The sequence below is a fragment of the Rhinolophus ferrumequinum genome, chromosome 26 (assembly GCF_004115265.2).
Source record: "Rhinolophus ferrumequinum isolate MPI-CBG mRhiFer1 chromosome 26, mRhiFer1_v1.p, whole genome shotgun sequence".
Lineage (NCBI taxonomy): Eukaryota > Metazoa > Chordata > Mammalia > Chiroptera > Rhinolophidae > Rhinolophus > Rhinolophus ferrumequinum.
The window spans coordinates 25,290,465-25,314,846 of NC_046309.1; the positions used below are offsets into that span (position 1 = coordinate 25,290,465).

The 24,382-nt window shown below is 40.8% G+C and overlaps 1 protein-coding gene across 4 annotated transcripts in view; it reads left to right on the forward strand.

Annotated features, from left to right (window-relative positions):
- CTTNBP2 (cortactin binding protein 2) overlaps positions 1 to 24,382 on the forward strand; it is a 135,456-nt gene that overhangs the window by 66,489 nt on the left and 44,585 nt on the right. For all 4 annotated transcript variants that reach the window (XM_033099118.1, XM_033099116.1, XM_033099117.1 and 1 more), the window contains exons 5-10: positions 1,759 to 1,962; positions 3,698 to 3,797; positions 6,407 to 6,557; positions 10,408 to 10,662; positions 20,518 to 20,635; positions 23,796 to 24,071. In XM_033099118.1, the coding sequence (XP_032955009.1) occupies positions 1,759 to 1,962; positions 3,698 to 3,797; positions 6,407 to 6,557; positions 10,408 to 10,662; positions 20,518 to 20,635; positions 23,796 to 24,071 (1,104 nt within the window). The remainder of the gene's footprint in view (positions 1 to 1,758; positions 1,963 to 3,697; positions 3,798 to 6,406; positions 6,558 to 10,407; positions 10,663 to 20,517; positions 20,636 to 23,795; positions 24,072 to 24,382) is intronic.

The following is a 24,382-nucleotide window of genomic DNA, read 5'->3' on the forward strand; positions in this document are numbered from 1 at the left end:
AACTTGACGGAGCGTGAGCCACACTCCCTCCCACCCCAGGGACCACAGTGCGATGCCTTCATATGACGCGTTTGTGTTTGCTCTGCAGTCAGGGTTCCGTACCTTAGTGTTTAGAATTTCTCTTTGTAGCATCCAATTCTGATAAGTACTGATTTAATTGTTGTGGGCTTGTTTTTTGTTTGTTTTTAAGACAATACAAAAGGTAAAATGTACCAGAGAGGAGCCTTCGTGTAAGTATGAAGTAAAGATACTACTTTTGTAAGTAGTAAGAAGAGCTAACGAATATCAGTGGGAAAAATATCATGAAGTTTAGATAAATATTTAATTTTATGACCCTTTGAATTTTGTATGCCATTGCAGTCTACTAGAGTAAAAGCAATAAATTATAAATAACTTCATAAGTTATGAAGATACAATACCCAGCTTTTAATAAGCAATTGTCGTTTCATTTGTATGAACCGCTTTGTTCTGTCTTTTTACAAAGAATTTTAAAAATACTGAGAAATCCTTAGATATGTACCCTTTTATTATTTATTAAAATAATTTAAGGCCAATCATTTAAGATTCACTTATAAGAATTGAATATTACATACATATTAATGTAATACCCATATACCTAGAATATTATCCTGGTGCCAATGTTCAGAGAATATAAAAGGTCTGTCTATTGTATGTTACTACAGGGATGTTCCCAGATGTCTGTAGAAAGTGACCCTGAGGAGTGACACATATGTCCCCATATGTCCCCGTATGCATACCAGCATTTCTCAGAGGGATTTGGGGCTCCATGAGGAAGAAAATACAATGCAGTATTTTTTAAAGTTAATTGTATTTAAGCTTAAAATACACAATACCTATATGTCACATTAAATAAACATTTTTACTTTACTGTTTTTACAGCTTTTTGATCAGGGAAGAATTCAGAAAATTTTCCATGCTATATGCAGCCGACTTCACACACTTAACAGATTCTCTTCTAAAGCTGCTAAATTCTGATGAGAAATATCTAACTATGATAACTCTTATGATTTTTATTAAAACTATATGTGGAGTATCTGTTTTGTTGTCTGATTAAAAGTTTTGGGAACACATGTTGTAAAGATGGCCAGATGATAGAAAATTGTGTATTGATTAAGTTTGCTGGTGTATTTTAGATCCAATTTTATGTTGTGCTTCTGTTAGCTCTTGATACTGAATAGTAGTTTGTCCCCCCATTATTTTTATTCCCAAAAAGGAAATTCAAGGAATGTAAGCAGGTTCCTTGACAATATTTGGTCCATCTTAATGGTTTATGTAAAATTTATAATTGAGTACCTTGGACACATTGTCAAAACAGGAAAATCTCTATTTCTTACAATTATTTCTATCTTATACCTCAAGATACCAGCTCACTTTTTCAGATTGATATTGAAATTGAGGAAATCTGTGCATAATTTTAAAATTCAAATTGCTTTGAAACCCTGAAGAGGAATTTTAACTTTTAAAATGAGACCACTATCTTAATTTCAGAACACCTTACCCATGCAAGACTGATGATTAAAAATAATTTGTCACCATGTATGTTGATTAGCAGATATAAGATTGAAATAACAGTACAGATTTGTGCTAAGTAAATATTAACAGAATGATAATGTTAGAAACCACATGATCTTCTAGGAATACGTGTTCATGTGTCTGTGTGTAAGTCAGAAAGGAGTGAGTAATATCTGTCACTTGTCTTTGCTTCTACTCTCTAACTAGGGTCACTTTAACCCACAGGCTGGTCACCCTCCCTAACCTTTTTGCTAATGAGTGGTGGTCCTGCCCCCCTGGCTGGCAGGCCAACCCTTCTTCAGCAAGCTGCTGCCCAGGGAAATGTCACTTTATTGTCAATGCTGCTTAATGAAGAAGGACTGGACATTAATTACTCCTGTGAAGATGGCCATTCTGCCTTGTATTCTGCTGCTAAGAATGGACATACAGGTAAACGTGGGAATCTTAGCTCATTCTGCTTGCAAAAGGATAGAGTCAAAAGCACTTCTAACCATTGTTTTGAGCAAAAGGCTCATTTTGCTTTCAATTTTCACTTACAGGTAGTAGGAGATAATTTTTAAATATGTTTGAAAGATTTTATGAACATTTTCAAAAGGCCAAATTGTATAGTTCTGTAATAATGTAAAAGTTTATGGCAGCTAGCAAAAAGTACTCTTCGTTTTCTGCACAATGAAATGTATTGTGTATGTAGAAAAGTAACTGTAAAGCACATTTTAGAATAAAGCCCTCCATCTGTGATCACTTTGGTCAGGACAAAATAGCCCTAATTTGTCTGTTAGAAATACCTGATGTGTGTGAAAGTCAAAGCATCTGGAAAGGTCCATGCTGCAAAGGGAAGGTTTTAGTACTTAGGAAAGGTCCTGGGGCTGAAATTGTTCTGCAGTTGGAACAATTTATAGTTATTTTGATTTTTTAAACGAACTAAGAAGCTGTACAACTATAAATGACATATTGATGAAGTCTGGGAATTGTTTTTGTTCCTTATAATGCAAATCCTATAGTCAAATATACTAAAACATAAGGTAGTGAAGAAAAAGAAATGATTTGACTTAAAATGTAAAGTCAGATAGCATTGCATATGGAAGCCATATGACTATCGATTAATTCAGATAATATGGCTTCCTTGGAAGTCTTCAGAGCTTTACTGTGTTCAGGTGGACTAAATGGAAGATGCTTGTGCACTAAGAAGATAGCTTATTATTTTAAAACTACTTTGAAATTCTTTTTTTTTAATCTCAAAAGTACTATGGGAATTTTCTTTAATATAGAAAAATTACATAACATGAGTAACAAGTCTAGGTGATAAGTCTAGTTGCCTGAGTCAGGTGGCTTTCTTTTTTTTTTTTTTCATTTTCAGGTGTGCAAAACAATGTAATAGACGTTTCACCTCTCACAAAGGAATAACCTCCCTCTCTCACTCTATTGCCCCTCTGACATCGTATATAGCTGTTACAATTCCATTGACTCTGTTCCCTATGCTGTATTCCACATCCTGTGACTATATCGTGTTTCCCCAAAAATAAGACCGGGTCTTATATTGATTTTTGCTCCAAAAGACGCATTAGGGCTTATGTTCAGGGGATGTCATCCTGAAAAATCATGCTAGGGCTTATTTTCCAGGTAAGTCTTATTTTTGGGGAAACACGATATATATAGTATTAAACTATAGTCTGGTGACTTTTTGTGAGTTCTCCTTTACCCTCATTCATGGAGTTAAGTGTAGGGTGACCACTACACGAAAGCACTTTAAGGATTAAATAAAACAAAGTAAAATTTTAACTATTTAAATATAAAGACTGGTATTTCAGTTTGGTAAATGGATTTGGTTGTCCATCCCATAACATTATTTTCTGGGATTTTCTGGAAAAAAAATCTGGTAAAGCATTTTCTGACACCTGACGATTCTGTCATTCAGCAACTCTTCCCAAAACACCCAAAAACTCACGTCTTAGTTGGTGAGTCTGGGGTATTGCAGGCTTCAGGAAAGGAGGTGCTTTCCCCATAAAATAGTCTTGGAGTCTCACATTCACCATGATGAAATTGTCAGGTGAATTCCATGTGGGAGAGGTCCTTTGGATTTAATGTCTGTCCACAGCTTGCATAGCATTTGGCTCATCACAATTCTAAATGGAGAATTAAAATGACCTTCTTTTAAAATCCATAGACTGTGTGAGATTGCTGCTGAATGCAGAAGCCCAAGTCGATGCTGCTGATAAAAATGGCTTCACACCCTTGTGTGCTGCAGCTGCTCAGGGACATTTCAAGTAAGTAATGCTCTTAATTAGTTGTTTTTTGTTGTATTTTTTCTATATGAAAAGAGCCTCTTTATATTTTGCACACATATTTCAGTTCTAGCTGAATGTATAAACTAGTGCTTAAAATCCATTGGCAAAAAATTCACTAAATATTTTTGAGGATTTAAACACAAAGTAGGATCTTAATTTTGCCCTTAATTGTTGGTAGAGTTGTATGTGATGGATGAGAAGAGGGGAAATATGACGTGTCCAGACTTCACATGAATGAACTTGATTCTGAAGAAGATTATCTATTAATAGTACATCAACATATATGTGGTGATATAATAGACTGTTATGCTTTGATGTTCACTATTTTCTACCACCCCCTACAAAGAAGCTTTGTTTTACTTAAGATGGCATTAAAAGTAAGGTATCAAATTATATTATTTGTACCAATCTTAACTTCCTGATGGCAATTTATTCAGTATTATATCCCAATTTACCTTGTTTTATCATTTTAAAAAATTAGAGCAGAAACTTTACTTATTGAAATTAGAGCACAAATCTATCAATTAAAATAGACATAACTTTAGCAATGATTTCTTCAGTAGCTTGCTAACGCAATTGAACATGTTGTGTTTCCCCGAAAATAAGACCTAGCCAGACCATCAGCTCTAATGTGACTTTTGGAGCAAAAATTAATATAAGACCGAGTCTTATATTATATATAAAATTCATGTAAGACCAGGTCTTATATTATATATGATATAATAGTAATTATAGTAAAATAATTTTAGTAAAATAATTTTACTTATAGTAAAATAAGACTAGGTCTTACATTAATTTTTGCTCCAAAAGATGCATTAGAGTTGATGGTCCGGCTAGGTCTTGTTTTCAGGGAAACACTGTAGTAAATGACTTTGTAAAATTGACTCACATTTTAGTAAGATAGAATGTAGCTAAGTCGCTTGTCTGCCTGTGCTGAAACTTCAGGTTGCGGGGCCGTTGAGAGCTGTTTTCAACTGTTTATCTAAATATCCTAATAGAAATGTTCTTTAGCAAATTTCAGACTTCTTGAAATATGAGTCTTAAGGTTCATACTAATGCTATTAACTGTAAATGGAAGTTTTTAAAAATTAAAATGCATCCATAAAGTATAGCATTATTTATTTATTTATCATGTCAACACCCTATTATTGAGGGCCATAGATAACTGGTTTTGCTATTACATTTTGCATGTGTCCTGAGTCCTCCAAGGGAGATCTTTTTCTTCTGGGCTGTCACCTTTTACATTTACTGTCACCCGGCAATCTGTAGGGCCATTTGCTTGGATAGTGTAGCAGTCATGGGAATGGAGACATGGGTAGCTTTACAAAAAGGAAAAACACTGGGGGCTGATTAATTTAAATGTGTATGAGGTACCTGCACATGTCAATATGTAGCTTATTTTTAAGATACATATAAACAAACCAGATGTTGCCAAGGAAAGCCAAACAAAGACATACATCCCATGTAAAAAAAATGAAGATGATGTGAATTGCTTCTGAATTTGATTATAGTTTAATTCTCTGTTCTACGTTTATTCTCACCTAAGTTTACAAACTCAAGCTCCTGCTGTTCAGCTAGTTACTGAGAGCCAGTGCATCTTGAATTTACCTTATTTCTTTCCATCTTGATTCTCAAGGCTAAGAGTTTCTGCTTAGCTGTGTCTTCTTCCTGGAAAACGAGCACCTGTCAGGACACAGGACAGTCTCTGCTGTCTCTTCTCCCCACGTGTTCCCCTGTTCTGTCTCCCACTGCCTTCTAGCAGGGGCACATGGTGCCCTGCTGTCTGCACTATTTATAATTATTTTCCCAAGTGAAAAATCCCAGAATGACTCAGCAGCTTGATTTTTTTCAAGATTCAAACTATTTGAACCACAAATAACGTATGTCAAGCACTGTTAAATCAGTCATCCCAGTAACTTAAACATGTTGCAAGATCTCCACTTTTACAACTTGGTTACAGAAAAGGGTCATAAACCAAATTTTAGCTGTGGATCAAGGTTGCTATTTTAAATTTTTCCTGGGAATAATTAAATTTGTGATTAAAATATATCTTCTAGCCTTGTTAAAAAACAGTACCCATATAATAGTCCCAATAATTATATATATATATACACATATATATACATATATATGTGTGTGTGTGTGTGTGTGTATATATATATACATATATACATATATATATGTATATATACATATATACATATATATATATATATATTTGGTGCCAAAAAAATGTATACAAGTGGACACTTTGGTCAATGTTGCTCAAGCAGTAGTTCGCTATGATCAGAAGTGTCTGGACGCGGATGGTAACCACTTGTAGCACCTCTTGTAGTTGCAGAAGTCAAATGTGACTTGTATTCATCTTTTGTTATTGGTATATATTGGGTATTACAATTTTAATACAGTTTTCCTTTCTTAAAAAGTGTATACATTTTTTGGCACCGTGTGTGTGTGTGTGTGTGTGTATGTTTATGACGTATATAAAGGTGCAGAATTGCTTTAGCATTGTTTTCCATATCTTGGTCAGGTGGCATTTCAGAAATCAAACTCAGCTTTTGTGTAATTAATCATAATCTTGTGTTCAGGTGTGTAGAATTATTAACTGCATATGATGCTGACATTAATCATACTGCTGATGGAGGACAGACACCTCTATACCTGGCCTGTAAAAATGGAAAAAAAGAATGTATTAAACTCTTGTTGGAAGCTGGAAGTGACCGAAGCGTAAAAACTAGTGTGAGTACCAGATTTTGGGTTTTTGTCCTATTACTTGCAATGTGTCTACAAACCCTACAGCTAGGAAAAAAGCAAAACAAAACTTTAAAGTAGAGGTTGCTTTTTTCTTGTTTTGCTTCTTAAGCTATTGGCTACGGACAGTGTCTGTTGTCTGTTTGAGTCTCTGCTAACTAAAAGCCTTGTCTGTTAGCGTAACCAGTCCTTATCCTTCTAACCTCAGATTATTCATCTGTAAAACAGGAAAGTGTTTTCAGAATTAAGGGAGATCATGGAGGTAAAAGTTTTTATTCATTCACCAAATATTTCCTGAGCATCAGCCGTCCCAGGGGCTGGAGAGATGGCAGCAAATGGAACGGTTCCCACCCTCGTGGATCTTATGTCCCATTATTGGGGACGGAGGCCAATAAACAAGCAGGTGAAGAGATAAGAGCTGGATGTTTAGGAGATGGGAGTACCTGGGGCAGGGGTTACTTTATGAGAGTTGGTCAGAAAAGTCTTCAGTGCAAATGTGACAGTTGAGCCGACACCGGCAGGAAGCAAGGGCGCGGGCTCTGGAGAGGCGAGGAGAGCAGTGTGCAGGCTGCCGAGCCTAAGTGCAGAGGCCTCAGGTAGGACAGAGGTGGCACCCTCTGCCCCTCGGGGCCAGTGAAGCCAAGTATGAGGTCGTGGGGCCACGGTGAGGGCCACAGGGTGACACAGGATGCCTTTGGATGGTTCAGAACAGGACAGGAATATGAACTAACTCATTTTTACAAGAATCATTCTGGCTGCAGGGTAAGAACAAACGTAGGTGGGGTCGGACAGGTGCAAGGAAGCCTGTCAGGAATCTTGTTTTAATCCAGGGAAGAAGTCATAGTTCGGATCAAGGTTGAGAGGTGGAGCGAGGAATGGTCAAATTCTGGACATATTTTCAAGGTGCATTACATAATTTGTAAAGTACTGTGGACTATAGAAGTACAAGCTGGCAGCAGTGGCAGTGGCAATAGAAAGAAAAAAGTATTGCATAATGGCTGAGAACTCAGGCTCTGAAATCAGACCTATGGTTTGAACCTTGCCTCCACAATGCTGTGTGACCTTGGGAAACTTTTCTTACTTCTCTGTGCCTTGGTTGACCCCTGTACAAAACGAGGCTAATAATACTCGGAGTAGCCATTATTCGTGGTATGAAGAAATGAGTCTGTTTATGAAAGGCAGTTGGTACAGTGCCTGGGAATTGTAGCAGCCCACAGATGTTAACTCTCGTAGTCCTGAGCCATAACGTGTGAACAAAAAGGAATTTTGGGGTGCAGTAGTTCCCCTTGCCAGCACTCGGAGGGAAGTTATTTGTGTTCACTGTTCCACGTAGGACTAATGTTTGTTATTGTTCAGATTGTGCAGCGCCTCACAGAGTTCAGGGTCACTGTCTAATTTGCCTCAGAACTTGAAGCACTTCATTGTATGTGGAAATCCACGGTGGTGGAAGCTGACACCCCGATGTGAGGGCTGACATCCCCCCCACCCCCCCAAGCCCCGCACAACTCTGATGTTTCCCGTACGAGCTGCACAGGTGAGGTCAGGGACTGAGAAACTGGCGAATCCCTGGGGAATGCATGTGGCTCAGCCACATGGAAATGCACTGGCCATCAAACTCCCCAATGAACCTTCCCGAAGTTGTTAGTCTTCAACCTATTGTAATGCTCCGGGGTTGTTTCAGTTTTGTTATTGCAGCTCCAAGAATGTTCCAGTTGTAACGATCACCACCCTGCAGGAGATCCCTGATGAAGGTTATCTCTACCTTGGATCTCTTCTGTTAATTGAGAATTGACTATACTGTGCATCCACTTCACAGGAAACACGCTTAAAATGTCCTTGGATATAAACGTGCGTTATCTGTTTTACAGGTCACTCTTACATCCTGGGTTTTCTTACGTAATTTCTCAAAGGAGAACTAACAATTAACGGTATAACCGAGGGTATAATATAAACGAGGCGTTTTCCATTGAGTCCTATTGCTAGAGCTTTAAAAAAAAAAATCTTTTTATTTCTTGGAATATCTGTGAAAAATAATCCAGTGTTATGTTTGTTCATGTTATTTTATATTTTATATTCATGTTATATTTTATCTAAGAAATCTATGGTTGTCACACAGATTTCATTATGAAGTTACGAAATTCGACCTTACCTGTGAAAAATGAATTTTAATCACCAAGTTAAGTGACAAGTAGTGCAGCATAAAAATATGCCACATCCTATAAATTGGAGAACAGAACGCCGTGATCTCCAGCTAGTTGTTGATAAGCCGAACCAAATAGTTAGAAATACAGAGGCAAACAGTATAATTGACAGAAGATTTTAAGGGAATGTAATTTCTTGTGACTTTTAATAAGAAATCAAAGGAGAATGGAAGAGTGAACATTTTTTTCAGGAAGGGCTGCTTGACTTTTGCAATAGAAATTTGGGAAGGTTAAGAGGGCTTATACTCTGAGGCCAGGGAAGGCTAATACACAATGAACAAGCCATGAAAAGCTTTCCCTGGCTGGAGCCCACCCAGACTACATACATGGCATTTCAGTTACTGCCCAGCCGTGGTCTTGCCTCAGTCTAGTTGACTTCTTCAGTGAGAAGTCCAGAACCAGAGAGAAAGCCACATCATCAAGGGACAGGTTTAGCAAGTGATCAGACGACTCAGTGTAAATGTACATTGTTACCATTTATTGTCTAGTTTTTTCCCGATCTTTTATCTCATTATTAAAAAAAAAAAAAAAAAATGTGTTGAAGCTCACTGAAATGTATTTAGAATAGCAATATGAAATAACCACATTAAAAAAAAAATGCCAAAGGGAAAATAAAGACAGGGAAGTAATATAAAGCCAAAACACAAATCATCAAAATAATGCTTAGTTCTTTTATGAAAGTCTTAAAAGTCTAATGAAGAAAAGTAGCTGAGTAGAAGGCAGACCCAACCTGTGTAACAAATGTGAGACTCTAGAAGGGACCAGATTTTCCCTAGAATTGTGCGTGACAAACTTCAGTGCATCACCGTGACCTGGAGGGCTGTGAGGACGGATCTCTGGCCACCACCGGGCAGTTTCCCGGTGCAGTTCTGCAGGTCTGGAGTGAGGCTCAAGATTTGCAGGTGTGACATGTTCCTAGGTGAAGCTGCTGCTGCTGATCTGGTGACCACACCTGAGAACCACTGTTCTAGAAAACAGTTGAGTCGGCTCTGGCAACCCGCCAAGTGGATGACAGGCTTCAAAGTAGCGTCTTCTAGAGAATGGGCCCAGGCGTTTTAGTTGGAGCATTTTCTAAGCCTGTGTGTACCAGTATCCCACTGCAATCACACAACACTTCATAGAGCCCCTGTGGGCATGAAGTAATTTGGCTTTGTTTTTCTTGTATGTCTGCCCTTTGCCTATAATCTAGAATCTTTCCTTCTGGAATCATTAGCATAAAATTTTAAGATCACTAGAAGTAAAACTGGCTTATAATGGAATTCATTTAGTACATTTCCTAATAAAACATTAAAAAAAAATCTCTTTATGCTGAAGTTCCTTCTTTTTTGTAGCATTAAATTGAGATTTTGGTTTTCCATATGTAATGCTGAATTACTGACCTGGCCAGTCCCTGCTCACTCCAAATGGATAACTATTAGGTAGAAATTTTACAAACTAGCAAACATGAGTCATAGCAATGGGAAATCCAGCAATTGATGGAGGTCAGAGAACATGACTCAGCTCTTCAGTGATACTCAGGGGTGCATGCCTGCTTTGCCCAGCTCAGTGGTCCATGCCCAAGCACGTGTAGAGGTGAATTTTTAGTAGTTCAATATCAATGTTGCAATCAACCATTCCCCCGGTTGTTTTATTTTCAGGATGGCTGGACACCACTGCACGCAGCTGTGGACACTGGTAATGTGGACAGCCTCAAGCTTCTCATGTACCATAGCGCACCAGCTCGTGGCCACTTTTTGCATGAAGAAGAGCCTGAGTCGGGCGTCTGTGGCTTGGATGGAGGAGAAGGGAGTCCTGAAGGCACAGCCAAGCCTGTGGTTCCTGCAGACCTCATTAACCAGGCCGACAGAGAAGGCTGGACCGCTGCCCATATTGCTGCTTCAAAGGGTTTTAAGGTGGGTCTGGGGACAGCTGACCTCATTACGCAGTTGTAATCTGATGAATGGCAGTTGTCTGCTGTCGACTGAGTGCACTGCAGTTAATAACAGGAGTGCGTTATACCCTCGTAGGAGGTGATTGGCTACCAGTATGCACTGCCTTTTCTCTGTCCACAAGATAGTTATGATCAAGAAAATATGAGACTTACGTGGAATCTAAAGAACAAAATAAAAGAGCAAACAAAACAGAAACAGACTCATAGATACAGAGAAAAAAAACTGATGGTTGCCAGATAGGAGTGGGGCCTGGGAGCTGGGTGAAAAAGGTGAAGGATTAGGTACAAATTAGTAGTTACACAGTGGTCACAGGGATGGAAAGCACAGCATAGGGAATATAGTCTATAACATTGTAATAACTATGTACAGTGGGTTCTACACTACCTGGGGGATCACTTCGTAAATTATATAAACCACTTCGCAGTACACCTGAAACTAACATAGAATATTATTGAACGTCAGCTATAATTGGAAAAGAAAAAAAAAGTGAGATTTTTATAAAAAAAAATTATATTTGGAGATTGTTAACAAGAAATGGGGGAGTAAATTCGGGCATTTTATCTTAAATTAGAAAACAAGTTTGTTATTGATTTAGTCCCCTGGATTGTTAGTTCAGTACCAAGGCTGTGCTGCTAGGTGGAGGGGGCCGGGGTTCAGGTGCGTGCCCTCTGCAGTGGACTGCCTCCTTACGCCCTGCCTGTGCTGTCCTACTGGGAGGCGGAGAGCTGGAGTTCACTCATCAGTTAAGAGTAGAAAAAGTTTCTGATTATTAAGGAAGTGACATAATATAGTGAGCCATTCACTTGTGCTTCTTTTTCTATTTAGGTCACTTAGGAAACAGTATACTTTAGCAATAATAAGCTTAGGAAGCTCCTGGGTGCAGGGCACTGTGTGCTAACATTTGCAGGGGTCATTTATGCCACTGGTAACTCCTAGTCCACTGGCAAGGGTGTGGGGTACAAGACAGCTGTAGGGCAAGAGAAGCACAAAACATTAAGACAAGAGGAATAGAATGGGAACCATAGTTGGAAAATACGTTTTCTAAAAAAGCAAGGATAATTGACATGTGGTTAGAACAGTATACAATGCACTTTTTCATTTTTGCGGAAAAAACGAAGCGAACGCGCATGTTTCAGAGAGCAGAGCTACGGGGACGTTGGGCTCAGGAATGACTTATTGTAGAGGAGATAGAAATAGTTGGGAGCCTTGCAGAGGGGCTTCAATTAGCCATCATCACTGAGAAAGAGCAGTTGAGATGGAACAAGCGGAACAGAATGGAAGGTGGTGAGGGCAACAGCTCCAATGGAGCTACCGAAGAGTAGTGAGAAGTGAGACTGGACGGGCGTCTCGCAGCGTGGCACGGGCCTTTCAGTGAGTTATGGAGTTTGGGTTTTATGTACTAATCAGAGGAAAACTATTGAAAGGTTTTGCCCAAAGGAGCAAAATCATCAGCTGTCCAGTTTAAATAGATTAATTTAGCAATCACATGTAGAAGATTTGGGATTATGAAAAAAATGGTGTCAGGGAGAGAGACTAGGTGAAAGACGATGGGAGTGGTAGAAATGAAAAGAGACATTACAGGTAGGAATGTCCAAGGGCTGAAGACAGATTAGATATGGGAACTGAGGGAGCTGAGTAGGATGACAGTGGGGTTCCCAGAAAGAGGAAAGAAGCGGTGTCGTGAACAAGAAGACAGAACGTGGGTTTAGACGTGCAGGATTTAAGCGCTGTGACATGTTCATCCAGATGGAGACGCCTGGGAATAGCTAAATGTGCATTTGGAGGTTCTGTCGGGGGACTTCCTCTTATTGTTTTCCAGAGCAGGAGCTGTTCATTTTGGACTTTGGTTTAAAAAAGAAAAGTGAGAAGAAGGCATGATTCAGTGTGATGTAGAGGTTTTGTTTGTTAGCAGTCGTTCCCTGCCCTCCCTGCCATTTCATCCTGTAACCAAAAAAGACAAAAATTATGTGAACTTGACTATATATATATATATGCATTTAAATGGAATGTGATAGCATTTGACATAAAGATTTTAGGAGACAAAGATGGGAAATGTGAAAAGTTTAAATTTGAAAATACAGTTAATCTAAGACAGTGAATCTCATTTGAAGGTCCAAAGGGGCACGGGAGGGGTAGTTGGCAACCAGCCTCCACCTGCTAAGGAGCGTCTCAGAGTACAATGCAAGATGTTACTGGTAGGAGTGGGTGTACATGCGCTCAACCTGGATCCAAAATAAAATTCAAAAACCCGAGCCTGACTGATATAGAACATTCAGCTGACGAACCTCTCCAGTCTCCGGGGTGAGTCACCTGTGAGGTGGGGTGCTTGTGCTGCAGCTCAGCTCCTTAGTTATGAGGTCCCTATTATCCTGCTGCTTTGTATCCTGGATGGTATCTTCACGGATTCTCGGGCTCCTGGTCACTGTGGATGGTCAGTCATTGTGGTGTAAAGGGCACTGTGACCTCTGTCTCACACAGAATTTGACTCTCCCTGTGTTCTCTTACTTTGAGAAGCCTAAGATGAATTGTGACGAGAGATTATAAAAAGTCAGCATGACTGGCGATATTTACACATTTCTAAGTAAAATAATAGATTAAAATAATGTGGGGTTTTCTGTAGCCCTGGAGTGGATACTTAATCTTCCAGTCTTACCTCTTCATTTTATGATTATTATGATTATAAGGACATTTCAACCCTGGAGGGATTCATAGATAGAAGTTGGGAATGAAGCCCAGATGGCTTGATTTCATTACTCTTCACACTATATACCATGCCACCTTCCTTCCTAGTCAAAGGCATTAGAAAATATTTTTGCATCATTTGCCTAACACACTGTTTATATTCTGGCTGAGATAGTTCTCCAGAGAGGGAATCAATTTACAACTAAGTTGTGAAGACCAGTTTTCTGAAAAATTGAAAAACAATTCTTAGTTAATCATGTGAGTAAAAAAGGTTCTACACTGACCACAAGTAGAGCCTTTAAAAAAAAACATGTTTCTTCTCTCTATAGTTTTCTATATCTGTCCAATCTACATAACGTAATAGTACTTTTACCCAAGAAGATGACCAGTTTTCACGTGTTTTTCAACAAAAAACTGTGGGCTATCAGAGCTGAAAGGGAAATAGCTCATCCAGTCCATTCTTCGTTTTACAGATAAAAAAATTAAGTGTTGGAAAAATAGCACAACCACCTCTGCAAGGTCAATTCATAGATCAGATTCCCAAGTCAGTGCTTTTTCCATTTTAGTTCTTGGTCTTTTTCCCAGTGGTTGAGCAATTTATGCAAATCACTATTTTGTGTTTGGTAATAGAAGTACCTTTCTCTAAAGCTAGCCTGTAATGACTTGGAGCTGAGCTAATCGTTGAGGATAAACCTTTGTTTTCATCACTTAGTATAAATAGAAGAGTTTCTTAGTGAAACTCTCTGTTCTGTCATGAGACTTTTGACATGTCAAGTTCCTGCAGTAGAAACGTATTAGGGAGATTGTCTGGATTTGAGCACCTCTGTTGCTGAAGCTCTCATACAAAGAGATGCTTTATTGGGGTGACTGTGTTTCTGACTGCAGGAGTACGTTAGAATTCTCGCTCACAAGTTGCCAAAGCCAGTGGCTTCCCATCACTCGTGCTCTTAGGTGGTCTCCCTGGGTTGACTGTTTAAGGCAAACACTGTTCCTTCCTTGCCTCCCCTCCGACTTTGATGATCAGGCTTTCACTTTGTTTCTCTGGATTTTCTCTTTTGTTTAACCCTAAGCAATTTTCAAGTGCCATTCACAGCTGGCTAGTCCTCTTTTTAAAGAGTTGATCCAGTCTTTCACCTTTCTGCAATAACTAGTCCTAAACCCAAATCTCCACACCTGGCTTTTGAACCGTCTTCCAGATTTCTATTTCAAGCATCCCAGAGGCCTTCTCTGAGCTGCCCACTGGCCTCTGCTGAGGTAGTGACCCTCTTGTTGCCACTTTTAAGCCATTTTTTCCTTGTGTTAGGATTGTGGTCTGCCTGACACCTTGTTGATTTCTAGGCAGGTGAGTGTTGGCATTTCCTCTCACGCTGTAGAATCCACCCTGTTTGGATGGTCTGGATGAGGTGAGTCTCAAGTGCAGAGGCCCACATGGGGCCCGAGATTTAGATTCCCGCTCCCCAGGCCATGGCTGCAAAGAGAAAAAGACGGTTAGGACTCGCTTAATTTCTTCCTTGTCACATACAGTTGGGTAGCTGGCTAGGAGAGGAGAAACACAAGATACTTGTGACGTTGGGCCAAGTCTTTGGGATTAGATGTCATTCATAATAAATGCAAACCTGTTCTTTGAAATCTGTTTTTGTGCTTTGGAGTCTCCATGATTATTTCCTTTTTACCCTTAATTTTTATAGACTTATTTTTGAAAGGCCAGACTGACTTAGCTGTGTGTAAACAAAGGAACGCTTTTTTTTAACAATCGTTCTGGAATGTTCAGTGACTATTGCACCCTTGCTTACTCTAGGCAGCAGTGGTTAACTGACAGAATCCTAAAGGGTTCTAACATAAACTGAGTCCACCAGAGTCATGCTCCACCCCTCACGTGAGACGTGGACTTTCCAGAGTTTTCTATTAACGCCTTTCACGGATATGAGTTTGGACCCTCTTCCCCTCTCACTCACTCTGTACTTTCTTCCTTGAATGAGCTTATTGATCCCCAGAATATAACCTATAGAGATTCCAAATTCTTTCCTCTATCCCTACTAACACTTTCCCGAATCCATCCAGGAAGGTTCCTACCCAGGAGGCCACCATTGCCCGGACATGTCCTTGGTAACTAGAGGAACCGGCTTCCCAGTCTGTGTGATGTAGTCCTTCTTACGCCTATCATCCAGCGGAATTGCTAAGAATGCCCCCTTTTACTCGTAACGGGGTCCCGGTTTAGACAGTTGTGCGGTAGCCCTGTTGATGACCGAATTCAGTTTTGCTCCCACCAGGCAGCTCCGGTGGGTGCGTCGCTGGGCTCCCATGTTTATGCCTCGCAGCTGCTCGGCTGCGTCTCTTGTTCTCTCTTAATCCAAGACATCATATGGCGTTTGTGTACTTGCTCTATCTTCCTAACTTAATGAATTCAATTGATTGATGCAGCTCTCGATTTTATTCTCTGATAAATGAATGTTGAGTGTGTTGCGTCCTGGATATCCTGTGAGCACTGTCCTTGGAGAGCCCTCGTCCGCTGTCTGCACTCATGTGGGCCCTGCCACCATGTCCTCGTCCAGCCTCTCCAACTCCTTTATGCTGCTGTGGGAGGGACCGCTCTAACGGGGACTTGGTCATGTCACCTACCTGCTCAGCATCTTTACAAGGCTCTGTCGCTTCCGTGGTAAGTGCCAGAGCCGATGTGGCCTCAGGCTGCCCCCACAGACACTTCCTGTCTCCTTTCCTTGGAGGCCTGTGCTCTGACCATGCACCGCCGGCTGCTGTGCACACATCCTGTGCTCTGCCTCCTCTCCCTGCCTTTGCATCTCCTGTTCCCATTACCTCATTTGGCCTCTTCTGTCCTGACCCTTCCCTGCCTGGATACATCTCAGCGCAAGTCCTGGCTTCCAGGAGGTAGATACTCCCAGGGCACCTCTTCACACTTCACTTAGAGAGCTTGTACTTTAACACTGGAATCATTGGCATGCCTCTCTCCCTTTCCGCCTGCCCCCAAAATCTCTTTTCCATCTTTGTATGTGCCGTGCCCAGCAGAGTCTGTAACCCAAAAGTACTAAATGTTTGTTGAATCAATAAGTAAATGGGCTATTACTACAGTTCTTTCTTAATTGGTCTCCTTCCTGTCCTCCTCTTTCTTCCAATATATCTCTCAGTTGCACCAATTGGTTTTCAGACCTGAGCCCATCATTGCACCTTCCCACCTGAACATGTCCTCGTTCCTACAGAAAAGCATCCAAAGTCCTCAGCACTCAGCCCTTCAGAGCTGACTCCAACCGTCTTCCTTTTAGGCTACTCACCCCCAACTCTGCCTTTTTGCTTAGGTGACCATTTCCCATTTTGACTGCTTTCATCTCCACTGCTCTGCAAAACAGTGGGTCCATCCACACCCCAGGTTGCTCCAAGCACCTGCACAGGACCTTACCTCCTGGACTACACACTGCTTTTGCTTTGCTCCCTCTGCCCAGTCTTGAACTGCCTTGACTATGGCGATATCTCTAGCTCTTCGGACTTGGGGTTTCTCCTCAGACTCCTTGGCACTGAGATCTTGCCTCTCAGCTCCTCATAAAGGACCATGGTAGAGATGGTTTACTGGCCCTCATCATCTCTCCTCCTGTTTCTCTAAACTAACGGATCACTCAGTTTTCAGTGGGGCCCATGACCCAAAATAAAGACGTAACCTTCTCCAGCTTCCTTTGCAGCTCTGGCCACCCACCTAAGTCCTGGAGAGTGGGATGTGAGTGGAAGTGAAAGCTGAAGCCTAAGCCACTGCTTTTTTAAGTTTCTGTTATTGCAGACATACCTGGATGGCAACGAATAAGACTTTGTCTTGACTAATTCATCTCGATCTCTTGCTCTGCGTCACTTGGATAGGACAATGTGCCCCGTTGAGGTCCCCTGGGAACCCATTTCCAGAACCAGCAACTGGCATCACAGCATTTATTCTCCTCACACAGCCCACCCACCAAGGGGCGAGCTTAGATTCTGTTCTCCACTCCCCCCACACATCGAGCTTTGCTCATCATTTCAATAGCCCCCTTCCTGTGCGCATTTCCCCATGTCAGACTTCACAACGTTTTGTTCTCCCTGAGAATCAGAACTGTTGCCTTATTCATTGTCACAACCCGGGGCTCCAACACAGCGCCTGGCACAGAGGTGCTTGTATCTTCAATAAATTGTGAGGATGGATGAGCACTAAGTACTTGCAAAATGTTGGAACTGTGCCTGGCACCTACTATGTGCTCAAATACTGTCGTTGTACGTTTCCTTCTTTGCGTTTGCTGCTTGTGAGCCCAGCGTAGCACCCAGTGTGCACACCTGCAGCAGTGCTGGGAAGTGTCATCCTGCTTTGTTTCTATTTCGTGCTTCCTTAAAGACAAAGTCAGCTGCTTATGTAATCGCCCACTGCCTATCTGAGCGTAATAACAATTAGGTACGATATCCTTTGAGGATCAGAAACAAGAGGATCTTGCAGATTTGGGTTGCATCTTTTATCATTTCTGTTTGTAATTTGGAATAACATCACCTAGAATTGAGATCAGTGACATTTATTGATGTGCTGTAATACCTTACTACTTAACTGCATAAGTAGGCTGTTTTCTAATTGGTGCTGTTTTTGCTGATTATATGACAGCAGCTAATAAATATTGAGAGTTTAGTAAGTCCTGAGAATATAAGAGCTCTTTATGCCTCTTTTTGTAGAAGTCACATAACTACCCTGTAAAATACAGATTTTTGGAATACAGATAAGGAAACTGAAGCAGAAAAATGTTGAATGATTTTCCAAAAGAGGTAGATAAAAACATTTGTATTGGCAGGGTTATAATCCAGATCTGTTTGGGCTCTTACCTGCTTCTGCTGCAAGTACTAACTTGCATGATAAATGTGTTATTTTTATCTCTTATCATCTGGAACTCACAGAGTTTAGTGCTCAGACTGCATTCTACTTAGTACTCACTCTTATTAGAGTTAATCTCTAAATAGACATTCCTGAAATGCTCATTAACTATCTTATGCATTTACTAGTTCTATACAAATTAACGAACAGTTTCATAAGAATTGTTATTTACATATTTGGCTTTGTTTTCAGTTAAGTTCCTGGCTTAGTGACTTCTTATATCTGAACGCCAGGCCTACAAAAGCCAGACTTTTAAGTTGTAGAGCAGACCCCTCCAGCCTGAACAGCAGAAGTCCTAGCTGACTCCCTTTGCAGTCAGGCAGAGTTTCTTTCCTCGGGGTCCTCTGCTTCCACTCCTCCGTTTTGTGGGTCCCAGGCCTAGACCCCCTCCCGCAGAATCCCCAAGGAATCTGTACTGGCTTTGCCCTCAGACCAGCATTGGCTTCCTGTTCAAATTTCACTTAATTGGTGGCTTCAGCTTATTCCTTGTTTTTCTTTGTGGCCCTTAGGGACTTCCTGTCCTTCCTTGTGGTTGCGTTTAAAGTATGTTTGGGGGCAATAAGAAGCAACCGGAACTCGTATGTTCGTTCTCCCGGAGGCAGTGGAAATTGGTATAGTCACTTCTGAAAGTGCTTCGCAGTGTATACTGACGTAAAACAGATGCATACCGTGGGACCCAGCAGTCCCACTGTGGTACATACACTCAACAGAAATGTGCACATGTGGCCACCAAAGGGGCCTGTGCCGGAAGGTTCGTAGGAGAACCCAGGTGTCCATCAATAAGACAACAGATAAGTCAATTGTGGTATATTCATATCATGGGAGACCACACCGTAAATTTAAAAAGTACAAAATAAACGAAAAAAGATTAACTGTGACTACTCCTAACACTGGATGAATCTCACAGACGTTATGTTTCATGACAGAAGCCAAATGTAAAAGTGTGCCTGCAGCATGATTCCATTTATATAACATTCATAAGCGGGCTAACAATCTCTGAGAGTAGAAATCAGAGTAGTGGACACCTGGTGGGGAGAAGGGAGGGCTCGTGACCGAGATGGAAGCTTCCAGAGTGCTCCTTACACAAGTATGTGCACTTCGTGATCATTCTTCACGCTGCACACTTGTTTGTGTGCTTTTCTATGTGGATGTTATACTCCAGAAAATATTTACATAAAAAGAAAAATATGTTTTGCCAAACAGAAAACAGGTATTTTATAGCAACAGTGGAGAAGGCTTCCAGACTGTCTAGTTTACTGTGTTGTCAGAAGTGCAAATCAACCTCAAGCATGTGCGTGTGCCCTTATGTGTGTGTGTGTGCGCGTATGTGTGTTGTGTGCATACATGCTTGCGTGTGTGTGTATGTGTGTGTTTGGGGAAGTGATGAGAAGGGCATTGTTTGTTAGTTCCTTCTGTTCTGTACAGTATTGTGCTTATGCTTGAGGGAAATCAGTAAAAAATGATGAAGAGGTAAAAGTTGATATAGCAGAGTTCCTTAGCAAATATCCTGATGTAATATCATGCCAGGCAATTAATTACGCATTAGAAAATGTTTGCAACTATACTGTTTTACTTCTTCTTGGGCTTGAAAATTTTGGGAAAATAATCAGTTCATAGGTTACTGATGTTTTTGAGTGAAGATTTCCTTAAGCAGCACAGAAGAAAAAGCCAAAGAAGACAGGGAACATGACTTCAATATCTATTGGGAATATTTTTTTAAAAATTCAACCAACATGGTCTTTATAGATTTCATAAGGATAACGTAAGATGTCAAATATCAAAGTGCTTGCAAGGACTCTGGGACAGAATTGGTGAAGCCGGAGCCTGTGCTGACGTGACCTGCAGAGCACCTAGTAGTCCAGCAGACATCAAGTCGCTTCCAGTTATGGCGAAAGCCTCTGTGTTGCCATATTACCAGAAAAGGACACTGTCCACTGAACTCCGTTTCTTCCTAATGTCACTCCGAAAGCTGAGTGATTAGGACGCTATTTTGTTCCTCTTGAAACCTAGGAGGCTGTTCTGTGGAGCAGCGTTTAAATCCTATGATTTGCATTTAAATGAAGCACTCTTCACTTTTCATTTTGAAACATTGTTTAGAATAATCTGTATGTTTGGGTTGCTGGAAGTGAAGTAAGATTTCTAGCTGAGAATTTCTGATTTGCTTGCGGCAGGCAACTGACTTTTCCCTTTGGGTGTTAGCGTAAGTGTATTCATTGGGCCGTGAGGTAATAGAGCTCTTGTCATTACAGAACTGCCTAGAAATCTTGTGTAGGCATGCAGGGCTGGAGCCGGACAGGAGAGAGAAGTGCAATCGGACTGTGCACGATGTGGCCACCGACGACTGCAAACACCTGCTGGAGAATCTGCGTAAGTGCCCTTCACAGCTACCCTGGCCCCTTGCCATCCCCCCCTCCCCGGGGCGGGCCTCTGGGATGCTGGGACATACGCACACAACTCCAGTTTTCTCATTCTCTGCTTAGCTGTCTTTGAGCCCTCGCTACTACAAAAATATTTCATTGATTATTAGTGTGGTAATTATTGTTTTCCATGTAGAATGCCATTTTTCCGGAATTAATTGCTGTTCAACTAATATAAGATCTTCCTTGCATTTTACTGACCTAGGAAAGCATGCTAAGTAATTATTGCTCTTTTCTTGTGACTTAGGTTGTCTTTGTAGACATGAGACTAGCAGTGTATGAGAAATCATGGGTGGGAACTTGGCCGTTAGCTGGTTGTGTGAACCTAGGCAAGTCATCTGGTTGCCTACCCGTCTATGAAGATCATTCGCGGTGGTTTTGGTTTCTTCCAGCTCTAAGAATATATGCTCCACAGGACAATTTATGAAAGGTGCACTTGTGGGTTTATAAATATGGAGTGCTGGATCATATAAAATAGCATGACCTCTTACATTGAAATTATCACCCAATCCATTCGATCAGCCAGCTGTACCAGTAATTCAAATTGAATTTATACTCTAATGTTAAGAGTCAGAAAATGAACAATAAACATTAGAAATAATTCATCCTGTGGCATGTGGGGTGGTTATATGCACTATGGAAAAGACTAAGGGGGATTGGGAGAGGGCGTTTTTAAAATAGATTTGGCAGTTTCAGTTTTCCAAATGGTGGGCAGGGTAGCCTCACTGGTAACACGCCTAAGCACACACTTGAAGGAGGTAAGGAGGGCAGCTCTTTAGGTATTCCAGGTTAGAGCTTTCCAGGCAGAACATCAAGTGTGCAGAGGCCCTGAGGTAAGGGGCAGAGCTGGTGTGCGTGAGGAGCAAGGAGGGCAGGGTGACTGGGTTAGAATGAACGAGGGCAGAGAAGTAGGAACACAGGTCAGAGACGCTCCAGGATGGAGTGGCGTAGGGGCCTGGTCTTGTTGGAATTTGTAGCCATTGTAGGGACTTAGGGGGAGCCATGCTCGTGTTTTAATAGTCTCACTGGCTGCTTTGTTGAGAATAGATTCTAGGAAGTCCCAGGTAGAATCAGGGACCTGTTAGGCCGTTATGTGGTAATCCAGGTAAGAGAACAATAATGACTGCTCAGTCTAAGATTGTAGCCAATGAGGTGGTTCTGGATATAGCTGAAGGTACAGCCAACAGAACTTCCCGATGGATTGAAAGTGAAGTATGAGAGAAAGGAGACTCATTGATAACTCCAGGTTTTCAGCCTAAGTAACTGGCAGGTTGGAATGCTGTTACCTATCTGTCTAGGGGAAGGTAGTAGGTGAAGCAGTCTGCTAATGAGGATCAGGAGTTCAGATTTGGATGTGTGAATTTGAGATGTCTCTTAGGACTATGGGAGATGTCAAGTCAGCGGGAATTCTGGAGGTATGAGCTGGATATGTAAATCTGAGAGTCAGCAGTCTATAGATGATATCTGAAGTCATGGGACTGGGTGCGGTTACTAAGGAAGTGGACAGAGAAAAAAATAAGAGTAATGACATTGCAACACTCTGTCATTAAGAAATCTGGAAAAAGTGGAGGGACCAGCAAAGGAACAACATTAAAGAGTGACCAATGAAGTCTGAGGAAATCCAGTAGGAGTGTACATCAGAGAGCAGAGAGACATCCGTTGGTCAGATGCTGGTGATAAGGACTGAGAATGGACAGTCAGAAAATAAAATCATCCACTAGTTGGTCAGTTAATGGAAAAAGCCAGTTTAAGAAGCAAATCATAAACATACACATTTTAAAAACATTATTTTAATTTAAAACATATAAAGTAGTTCTTTCATCCACTTTTAGGTGTAAGTCTTTATTTCAGTTTGGTTCCGATTGAAGTTCCACATACTCTGATTTGAACAAACCACACTGTGCTTCATCTATGATATCTAGGGTATGAGAACTTAAATATGTGAAGCAAACTAAAGACAGCACCTGTCTCGAGATAGTTAAATTTTTTTTCTGGTTTTCTGTACTTGTCTCATCTATATCTCATTAGATGACTTTTTTCTTAGCAACTCCTTTGTTCAGTGTCATTAAAGAGTTCACCTTAGTAAGTTCAGCTTACTATTTCATCAGTTTAGAGAATATTTAATTTACTAATTAGAATTAGGGTAATGAGTTAACAGACAGGAGATTTGGGAATACCCACAATTGACTCTTGATAAGCATTTAATTCAGTTCATAAGAGTGGAAGTGCGTGAGGGTCCTGCCCGCCTTGGTAGGGCTTCAGTCAGGTGGTATCACAGAGAGATTGGAAAGATCATTCTAGAAGCTTCTACTGTACTGTTTGACTTTTATCAAATTCTTACTAGTACTTACTCTGCAACAGATAGTGGGTTAAATTTATTCCAAACATGAGTTCATTACTCTTCATAACAACTCGATTGTATATTCCTTCCATTTTATAGAAGAAGTTGGGGTATAGAGAGCTCAGAGCAATTTACCAAGTACGCAGAGCTAGTAGAAAGCTGACCCTGAGGCTCAGACCAAGGTTGTATGACTCTGAAGCCACTCTCCTAACACTGACCTATGCAACTACGTGTGTGTCATGTGCCATTGAGTGGCTCCGACGCTTGGCGACCCTATGAATAAGTGATGTCTACAGTGTCCCATCCTCAGCAGCCCTGCTCAGCCCCTGTAGACTCACCCTATGGCTTCTTTTATATATATAAAGTGTCTGTACCCCGTCTTATCCATGGTATTATCAATGAAGATGAGGAGAAAGGGCAATATAGAGAATTCAGGGTCCAGAGAGGGAGAGGGTTCTAGTTCTCTCGTTTTTTAAAGAACTTGAGAATCTTACTGAAAGGAAAGAGTCAATGAAGTAGAAAAGGCCAAAGATATAAAGAAAGGTGAACAATTCAAGCAAGCAACATGTTCCAAGGAAACCATGAAGAGATGGAAGATCAACGTTTACTCCAGTATAAGAACACTGAATTAATGTTATTTAAAGAAATATGATATGCCTTTTGATTTGTTTTTAAAATCTTCATATCTGCTTATTTTGTATAATAGCTTTGTTGTTTTTTCTATCAGGATTTTTTTTTTAAACTTCTAATTCTTTTATTCTTCCAACAGATGCTTTTAAAATACCCTTAAGGATTTCAGTGGGTGAAGTTCAACCAGACATCTATTGTTCTGATGACTTTGAATGTGAAAACACAATATGTATTTTAAATATCCGCAAACAGACATCATGGGATGATTTTTCAAAAGCAGTGAGTCAAGCTCTGACAAATCATTTCCAAGCCATCTCTTCTGATGGATGGTGGAGTCTGGAAGATGTGACGTGTAATAACACTGCTGACTCCAGCATTGGCCTCGGTGCGAGCAGCGTGCGATCTGTCACACTAGGTATTGGCTGTCCTGCGATGGAGAGAAAGTTAAATTTCTGGGCTTATTTATGTGCATGGGCTTCATCACCTGAGACTTTGCTCACTGATTAAAGACATTCAAAGCTCACTTGTGGCAGCTGCTGGTGCTGAAACACTTGAGTATTCACAATGCAGCCGTTACATAACGTTGCCTGTTAGTGTAAAAATGCTTTTATGCCTCAGATAATGCTCAGAGAGTAAAGAGCATGAAAGCCCTTGATGAGGCTTTGTGATTGCTCTTGCTATGCTAGATAAATGCCAGAAACTACCCCCCTGCAGCTGCTTGCTAAT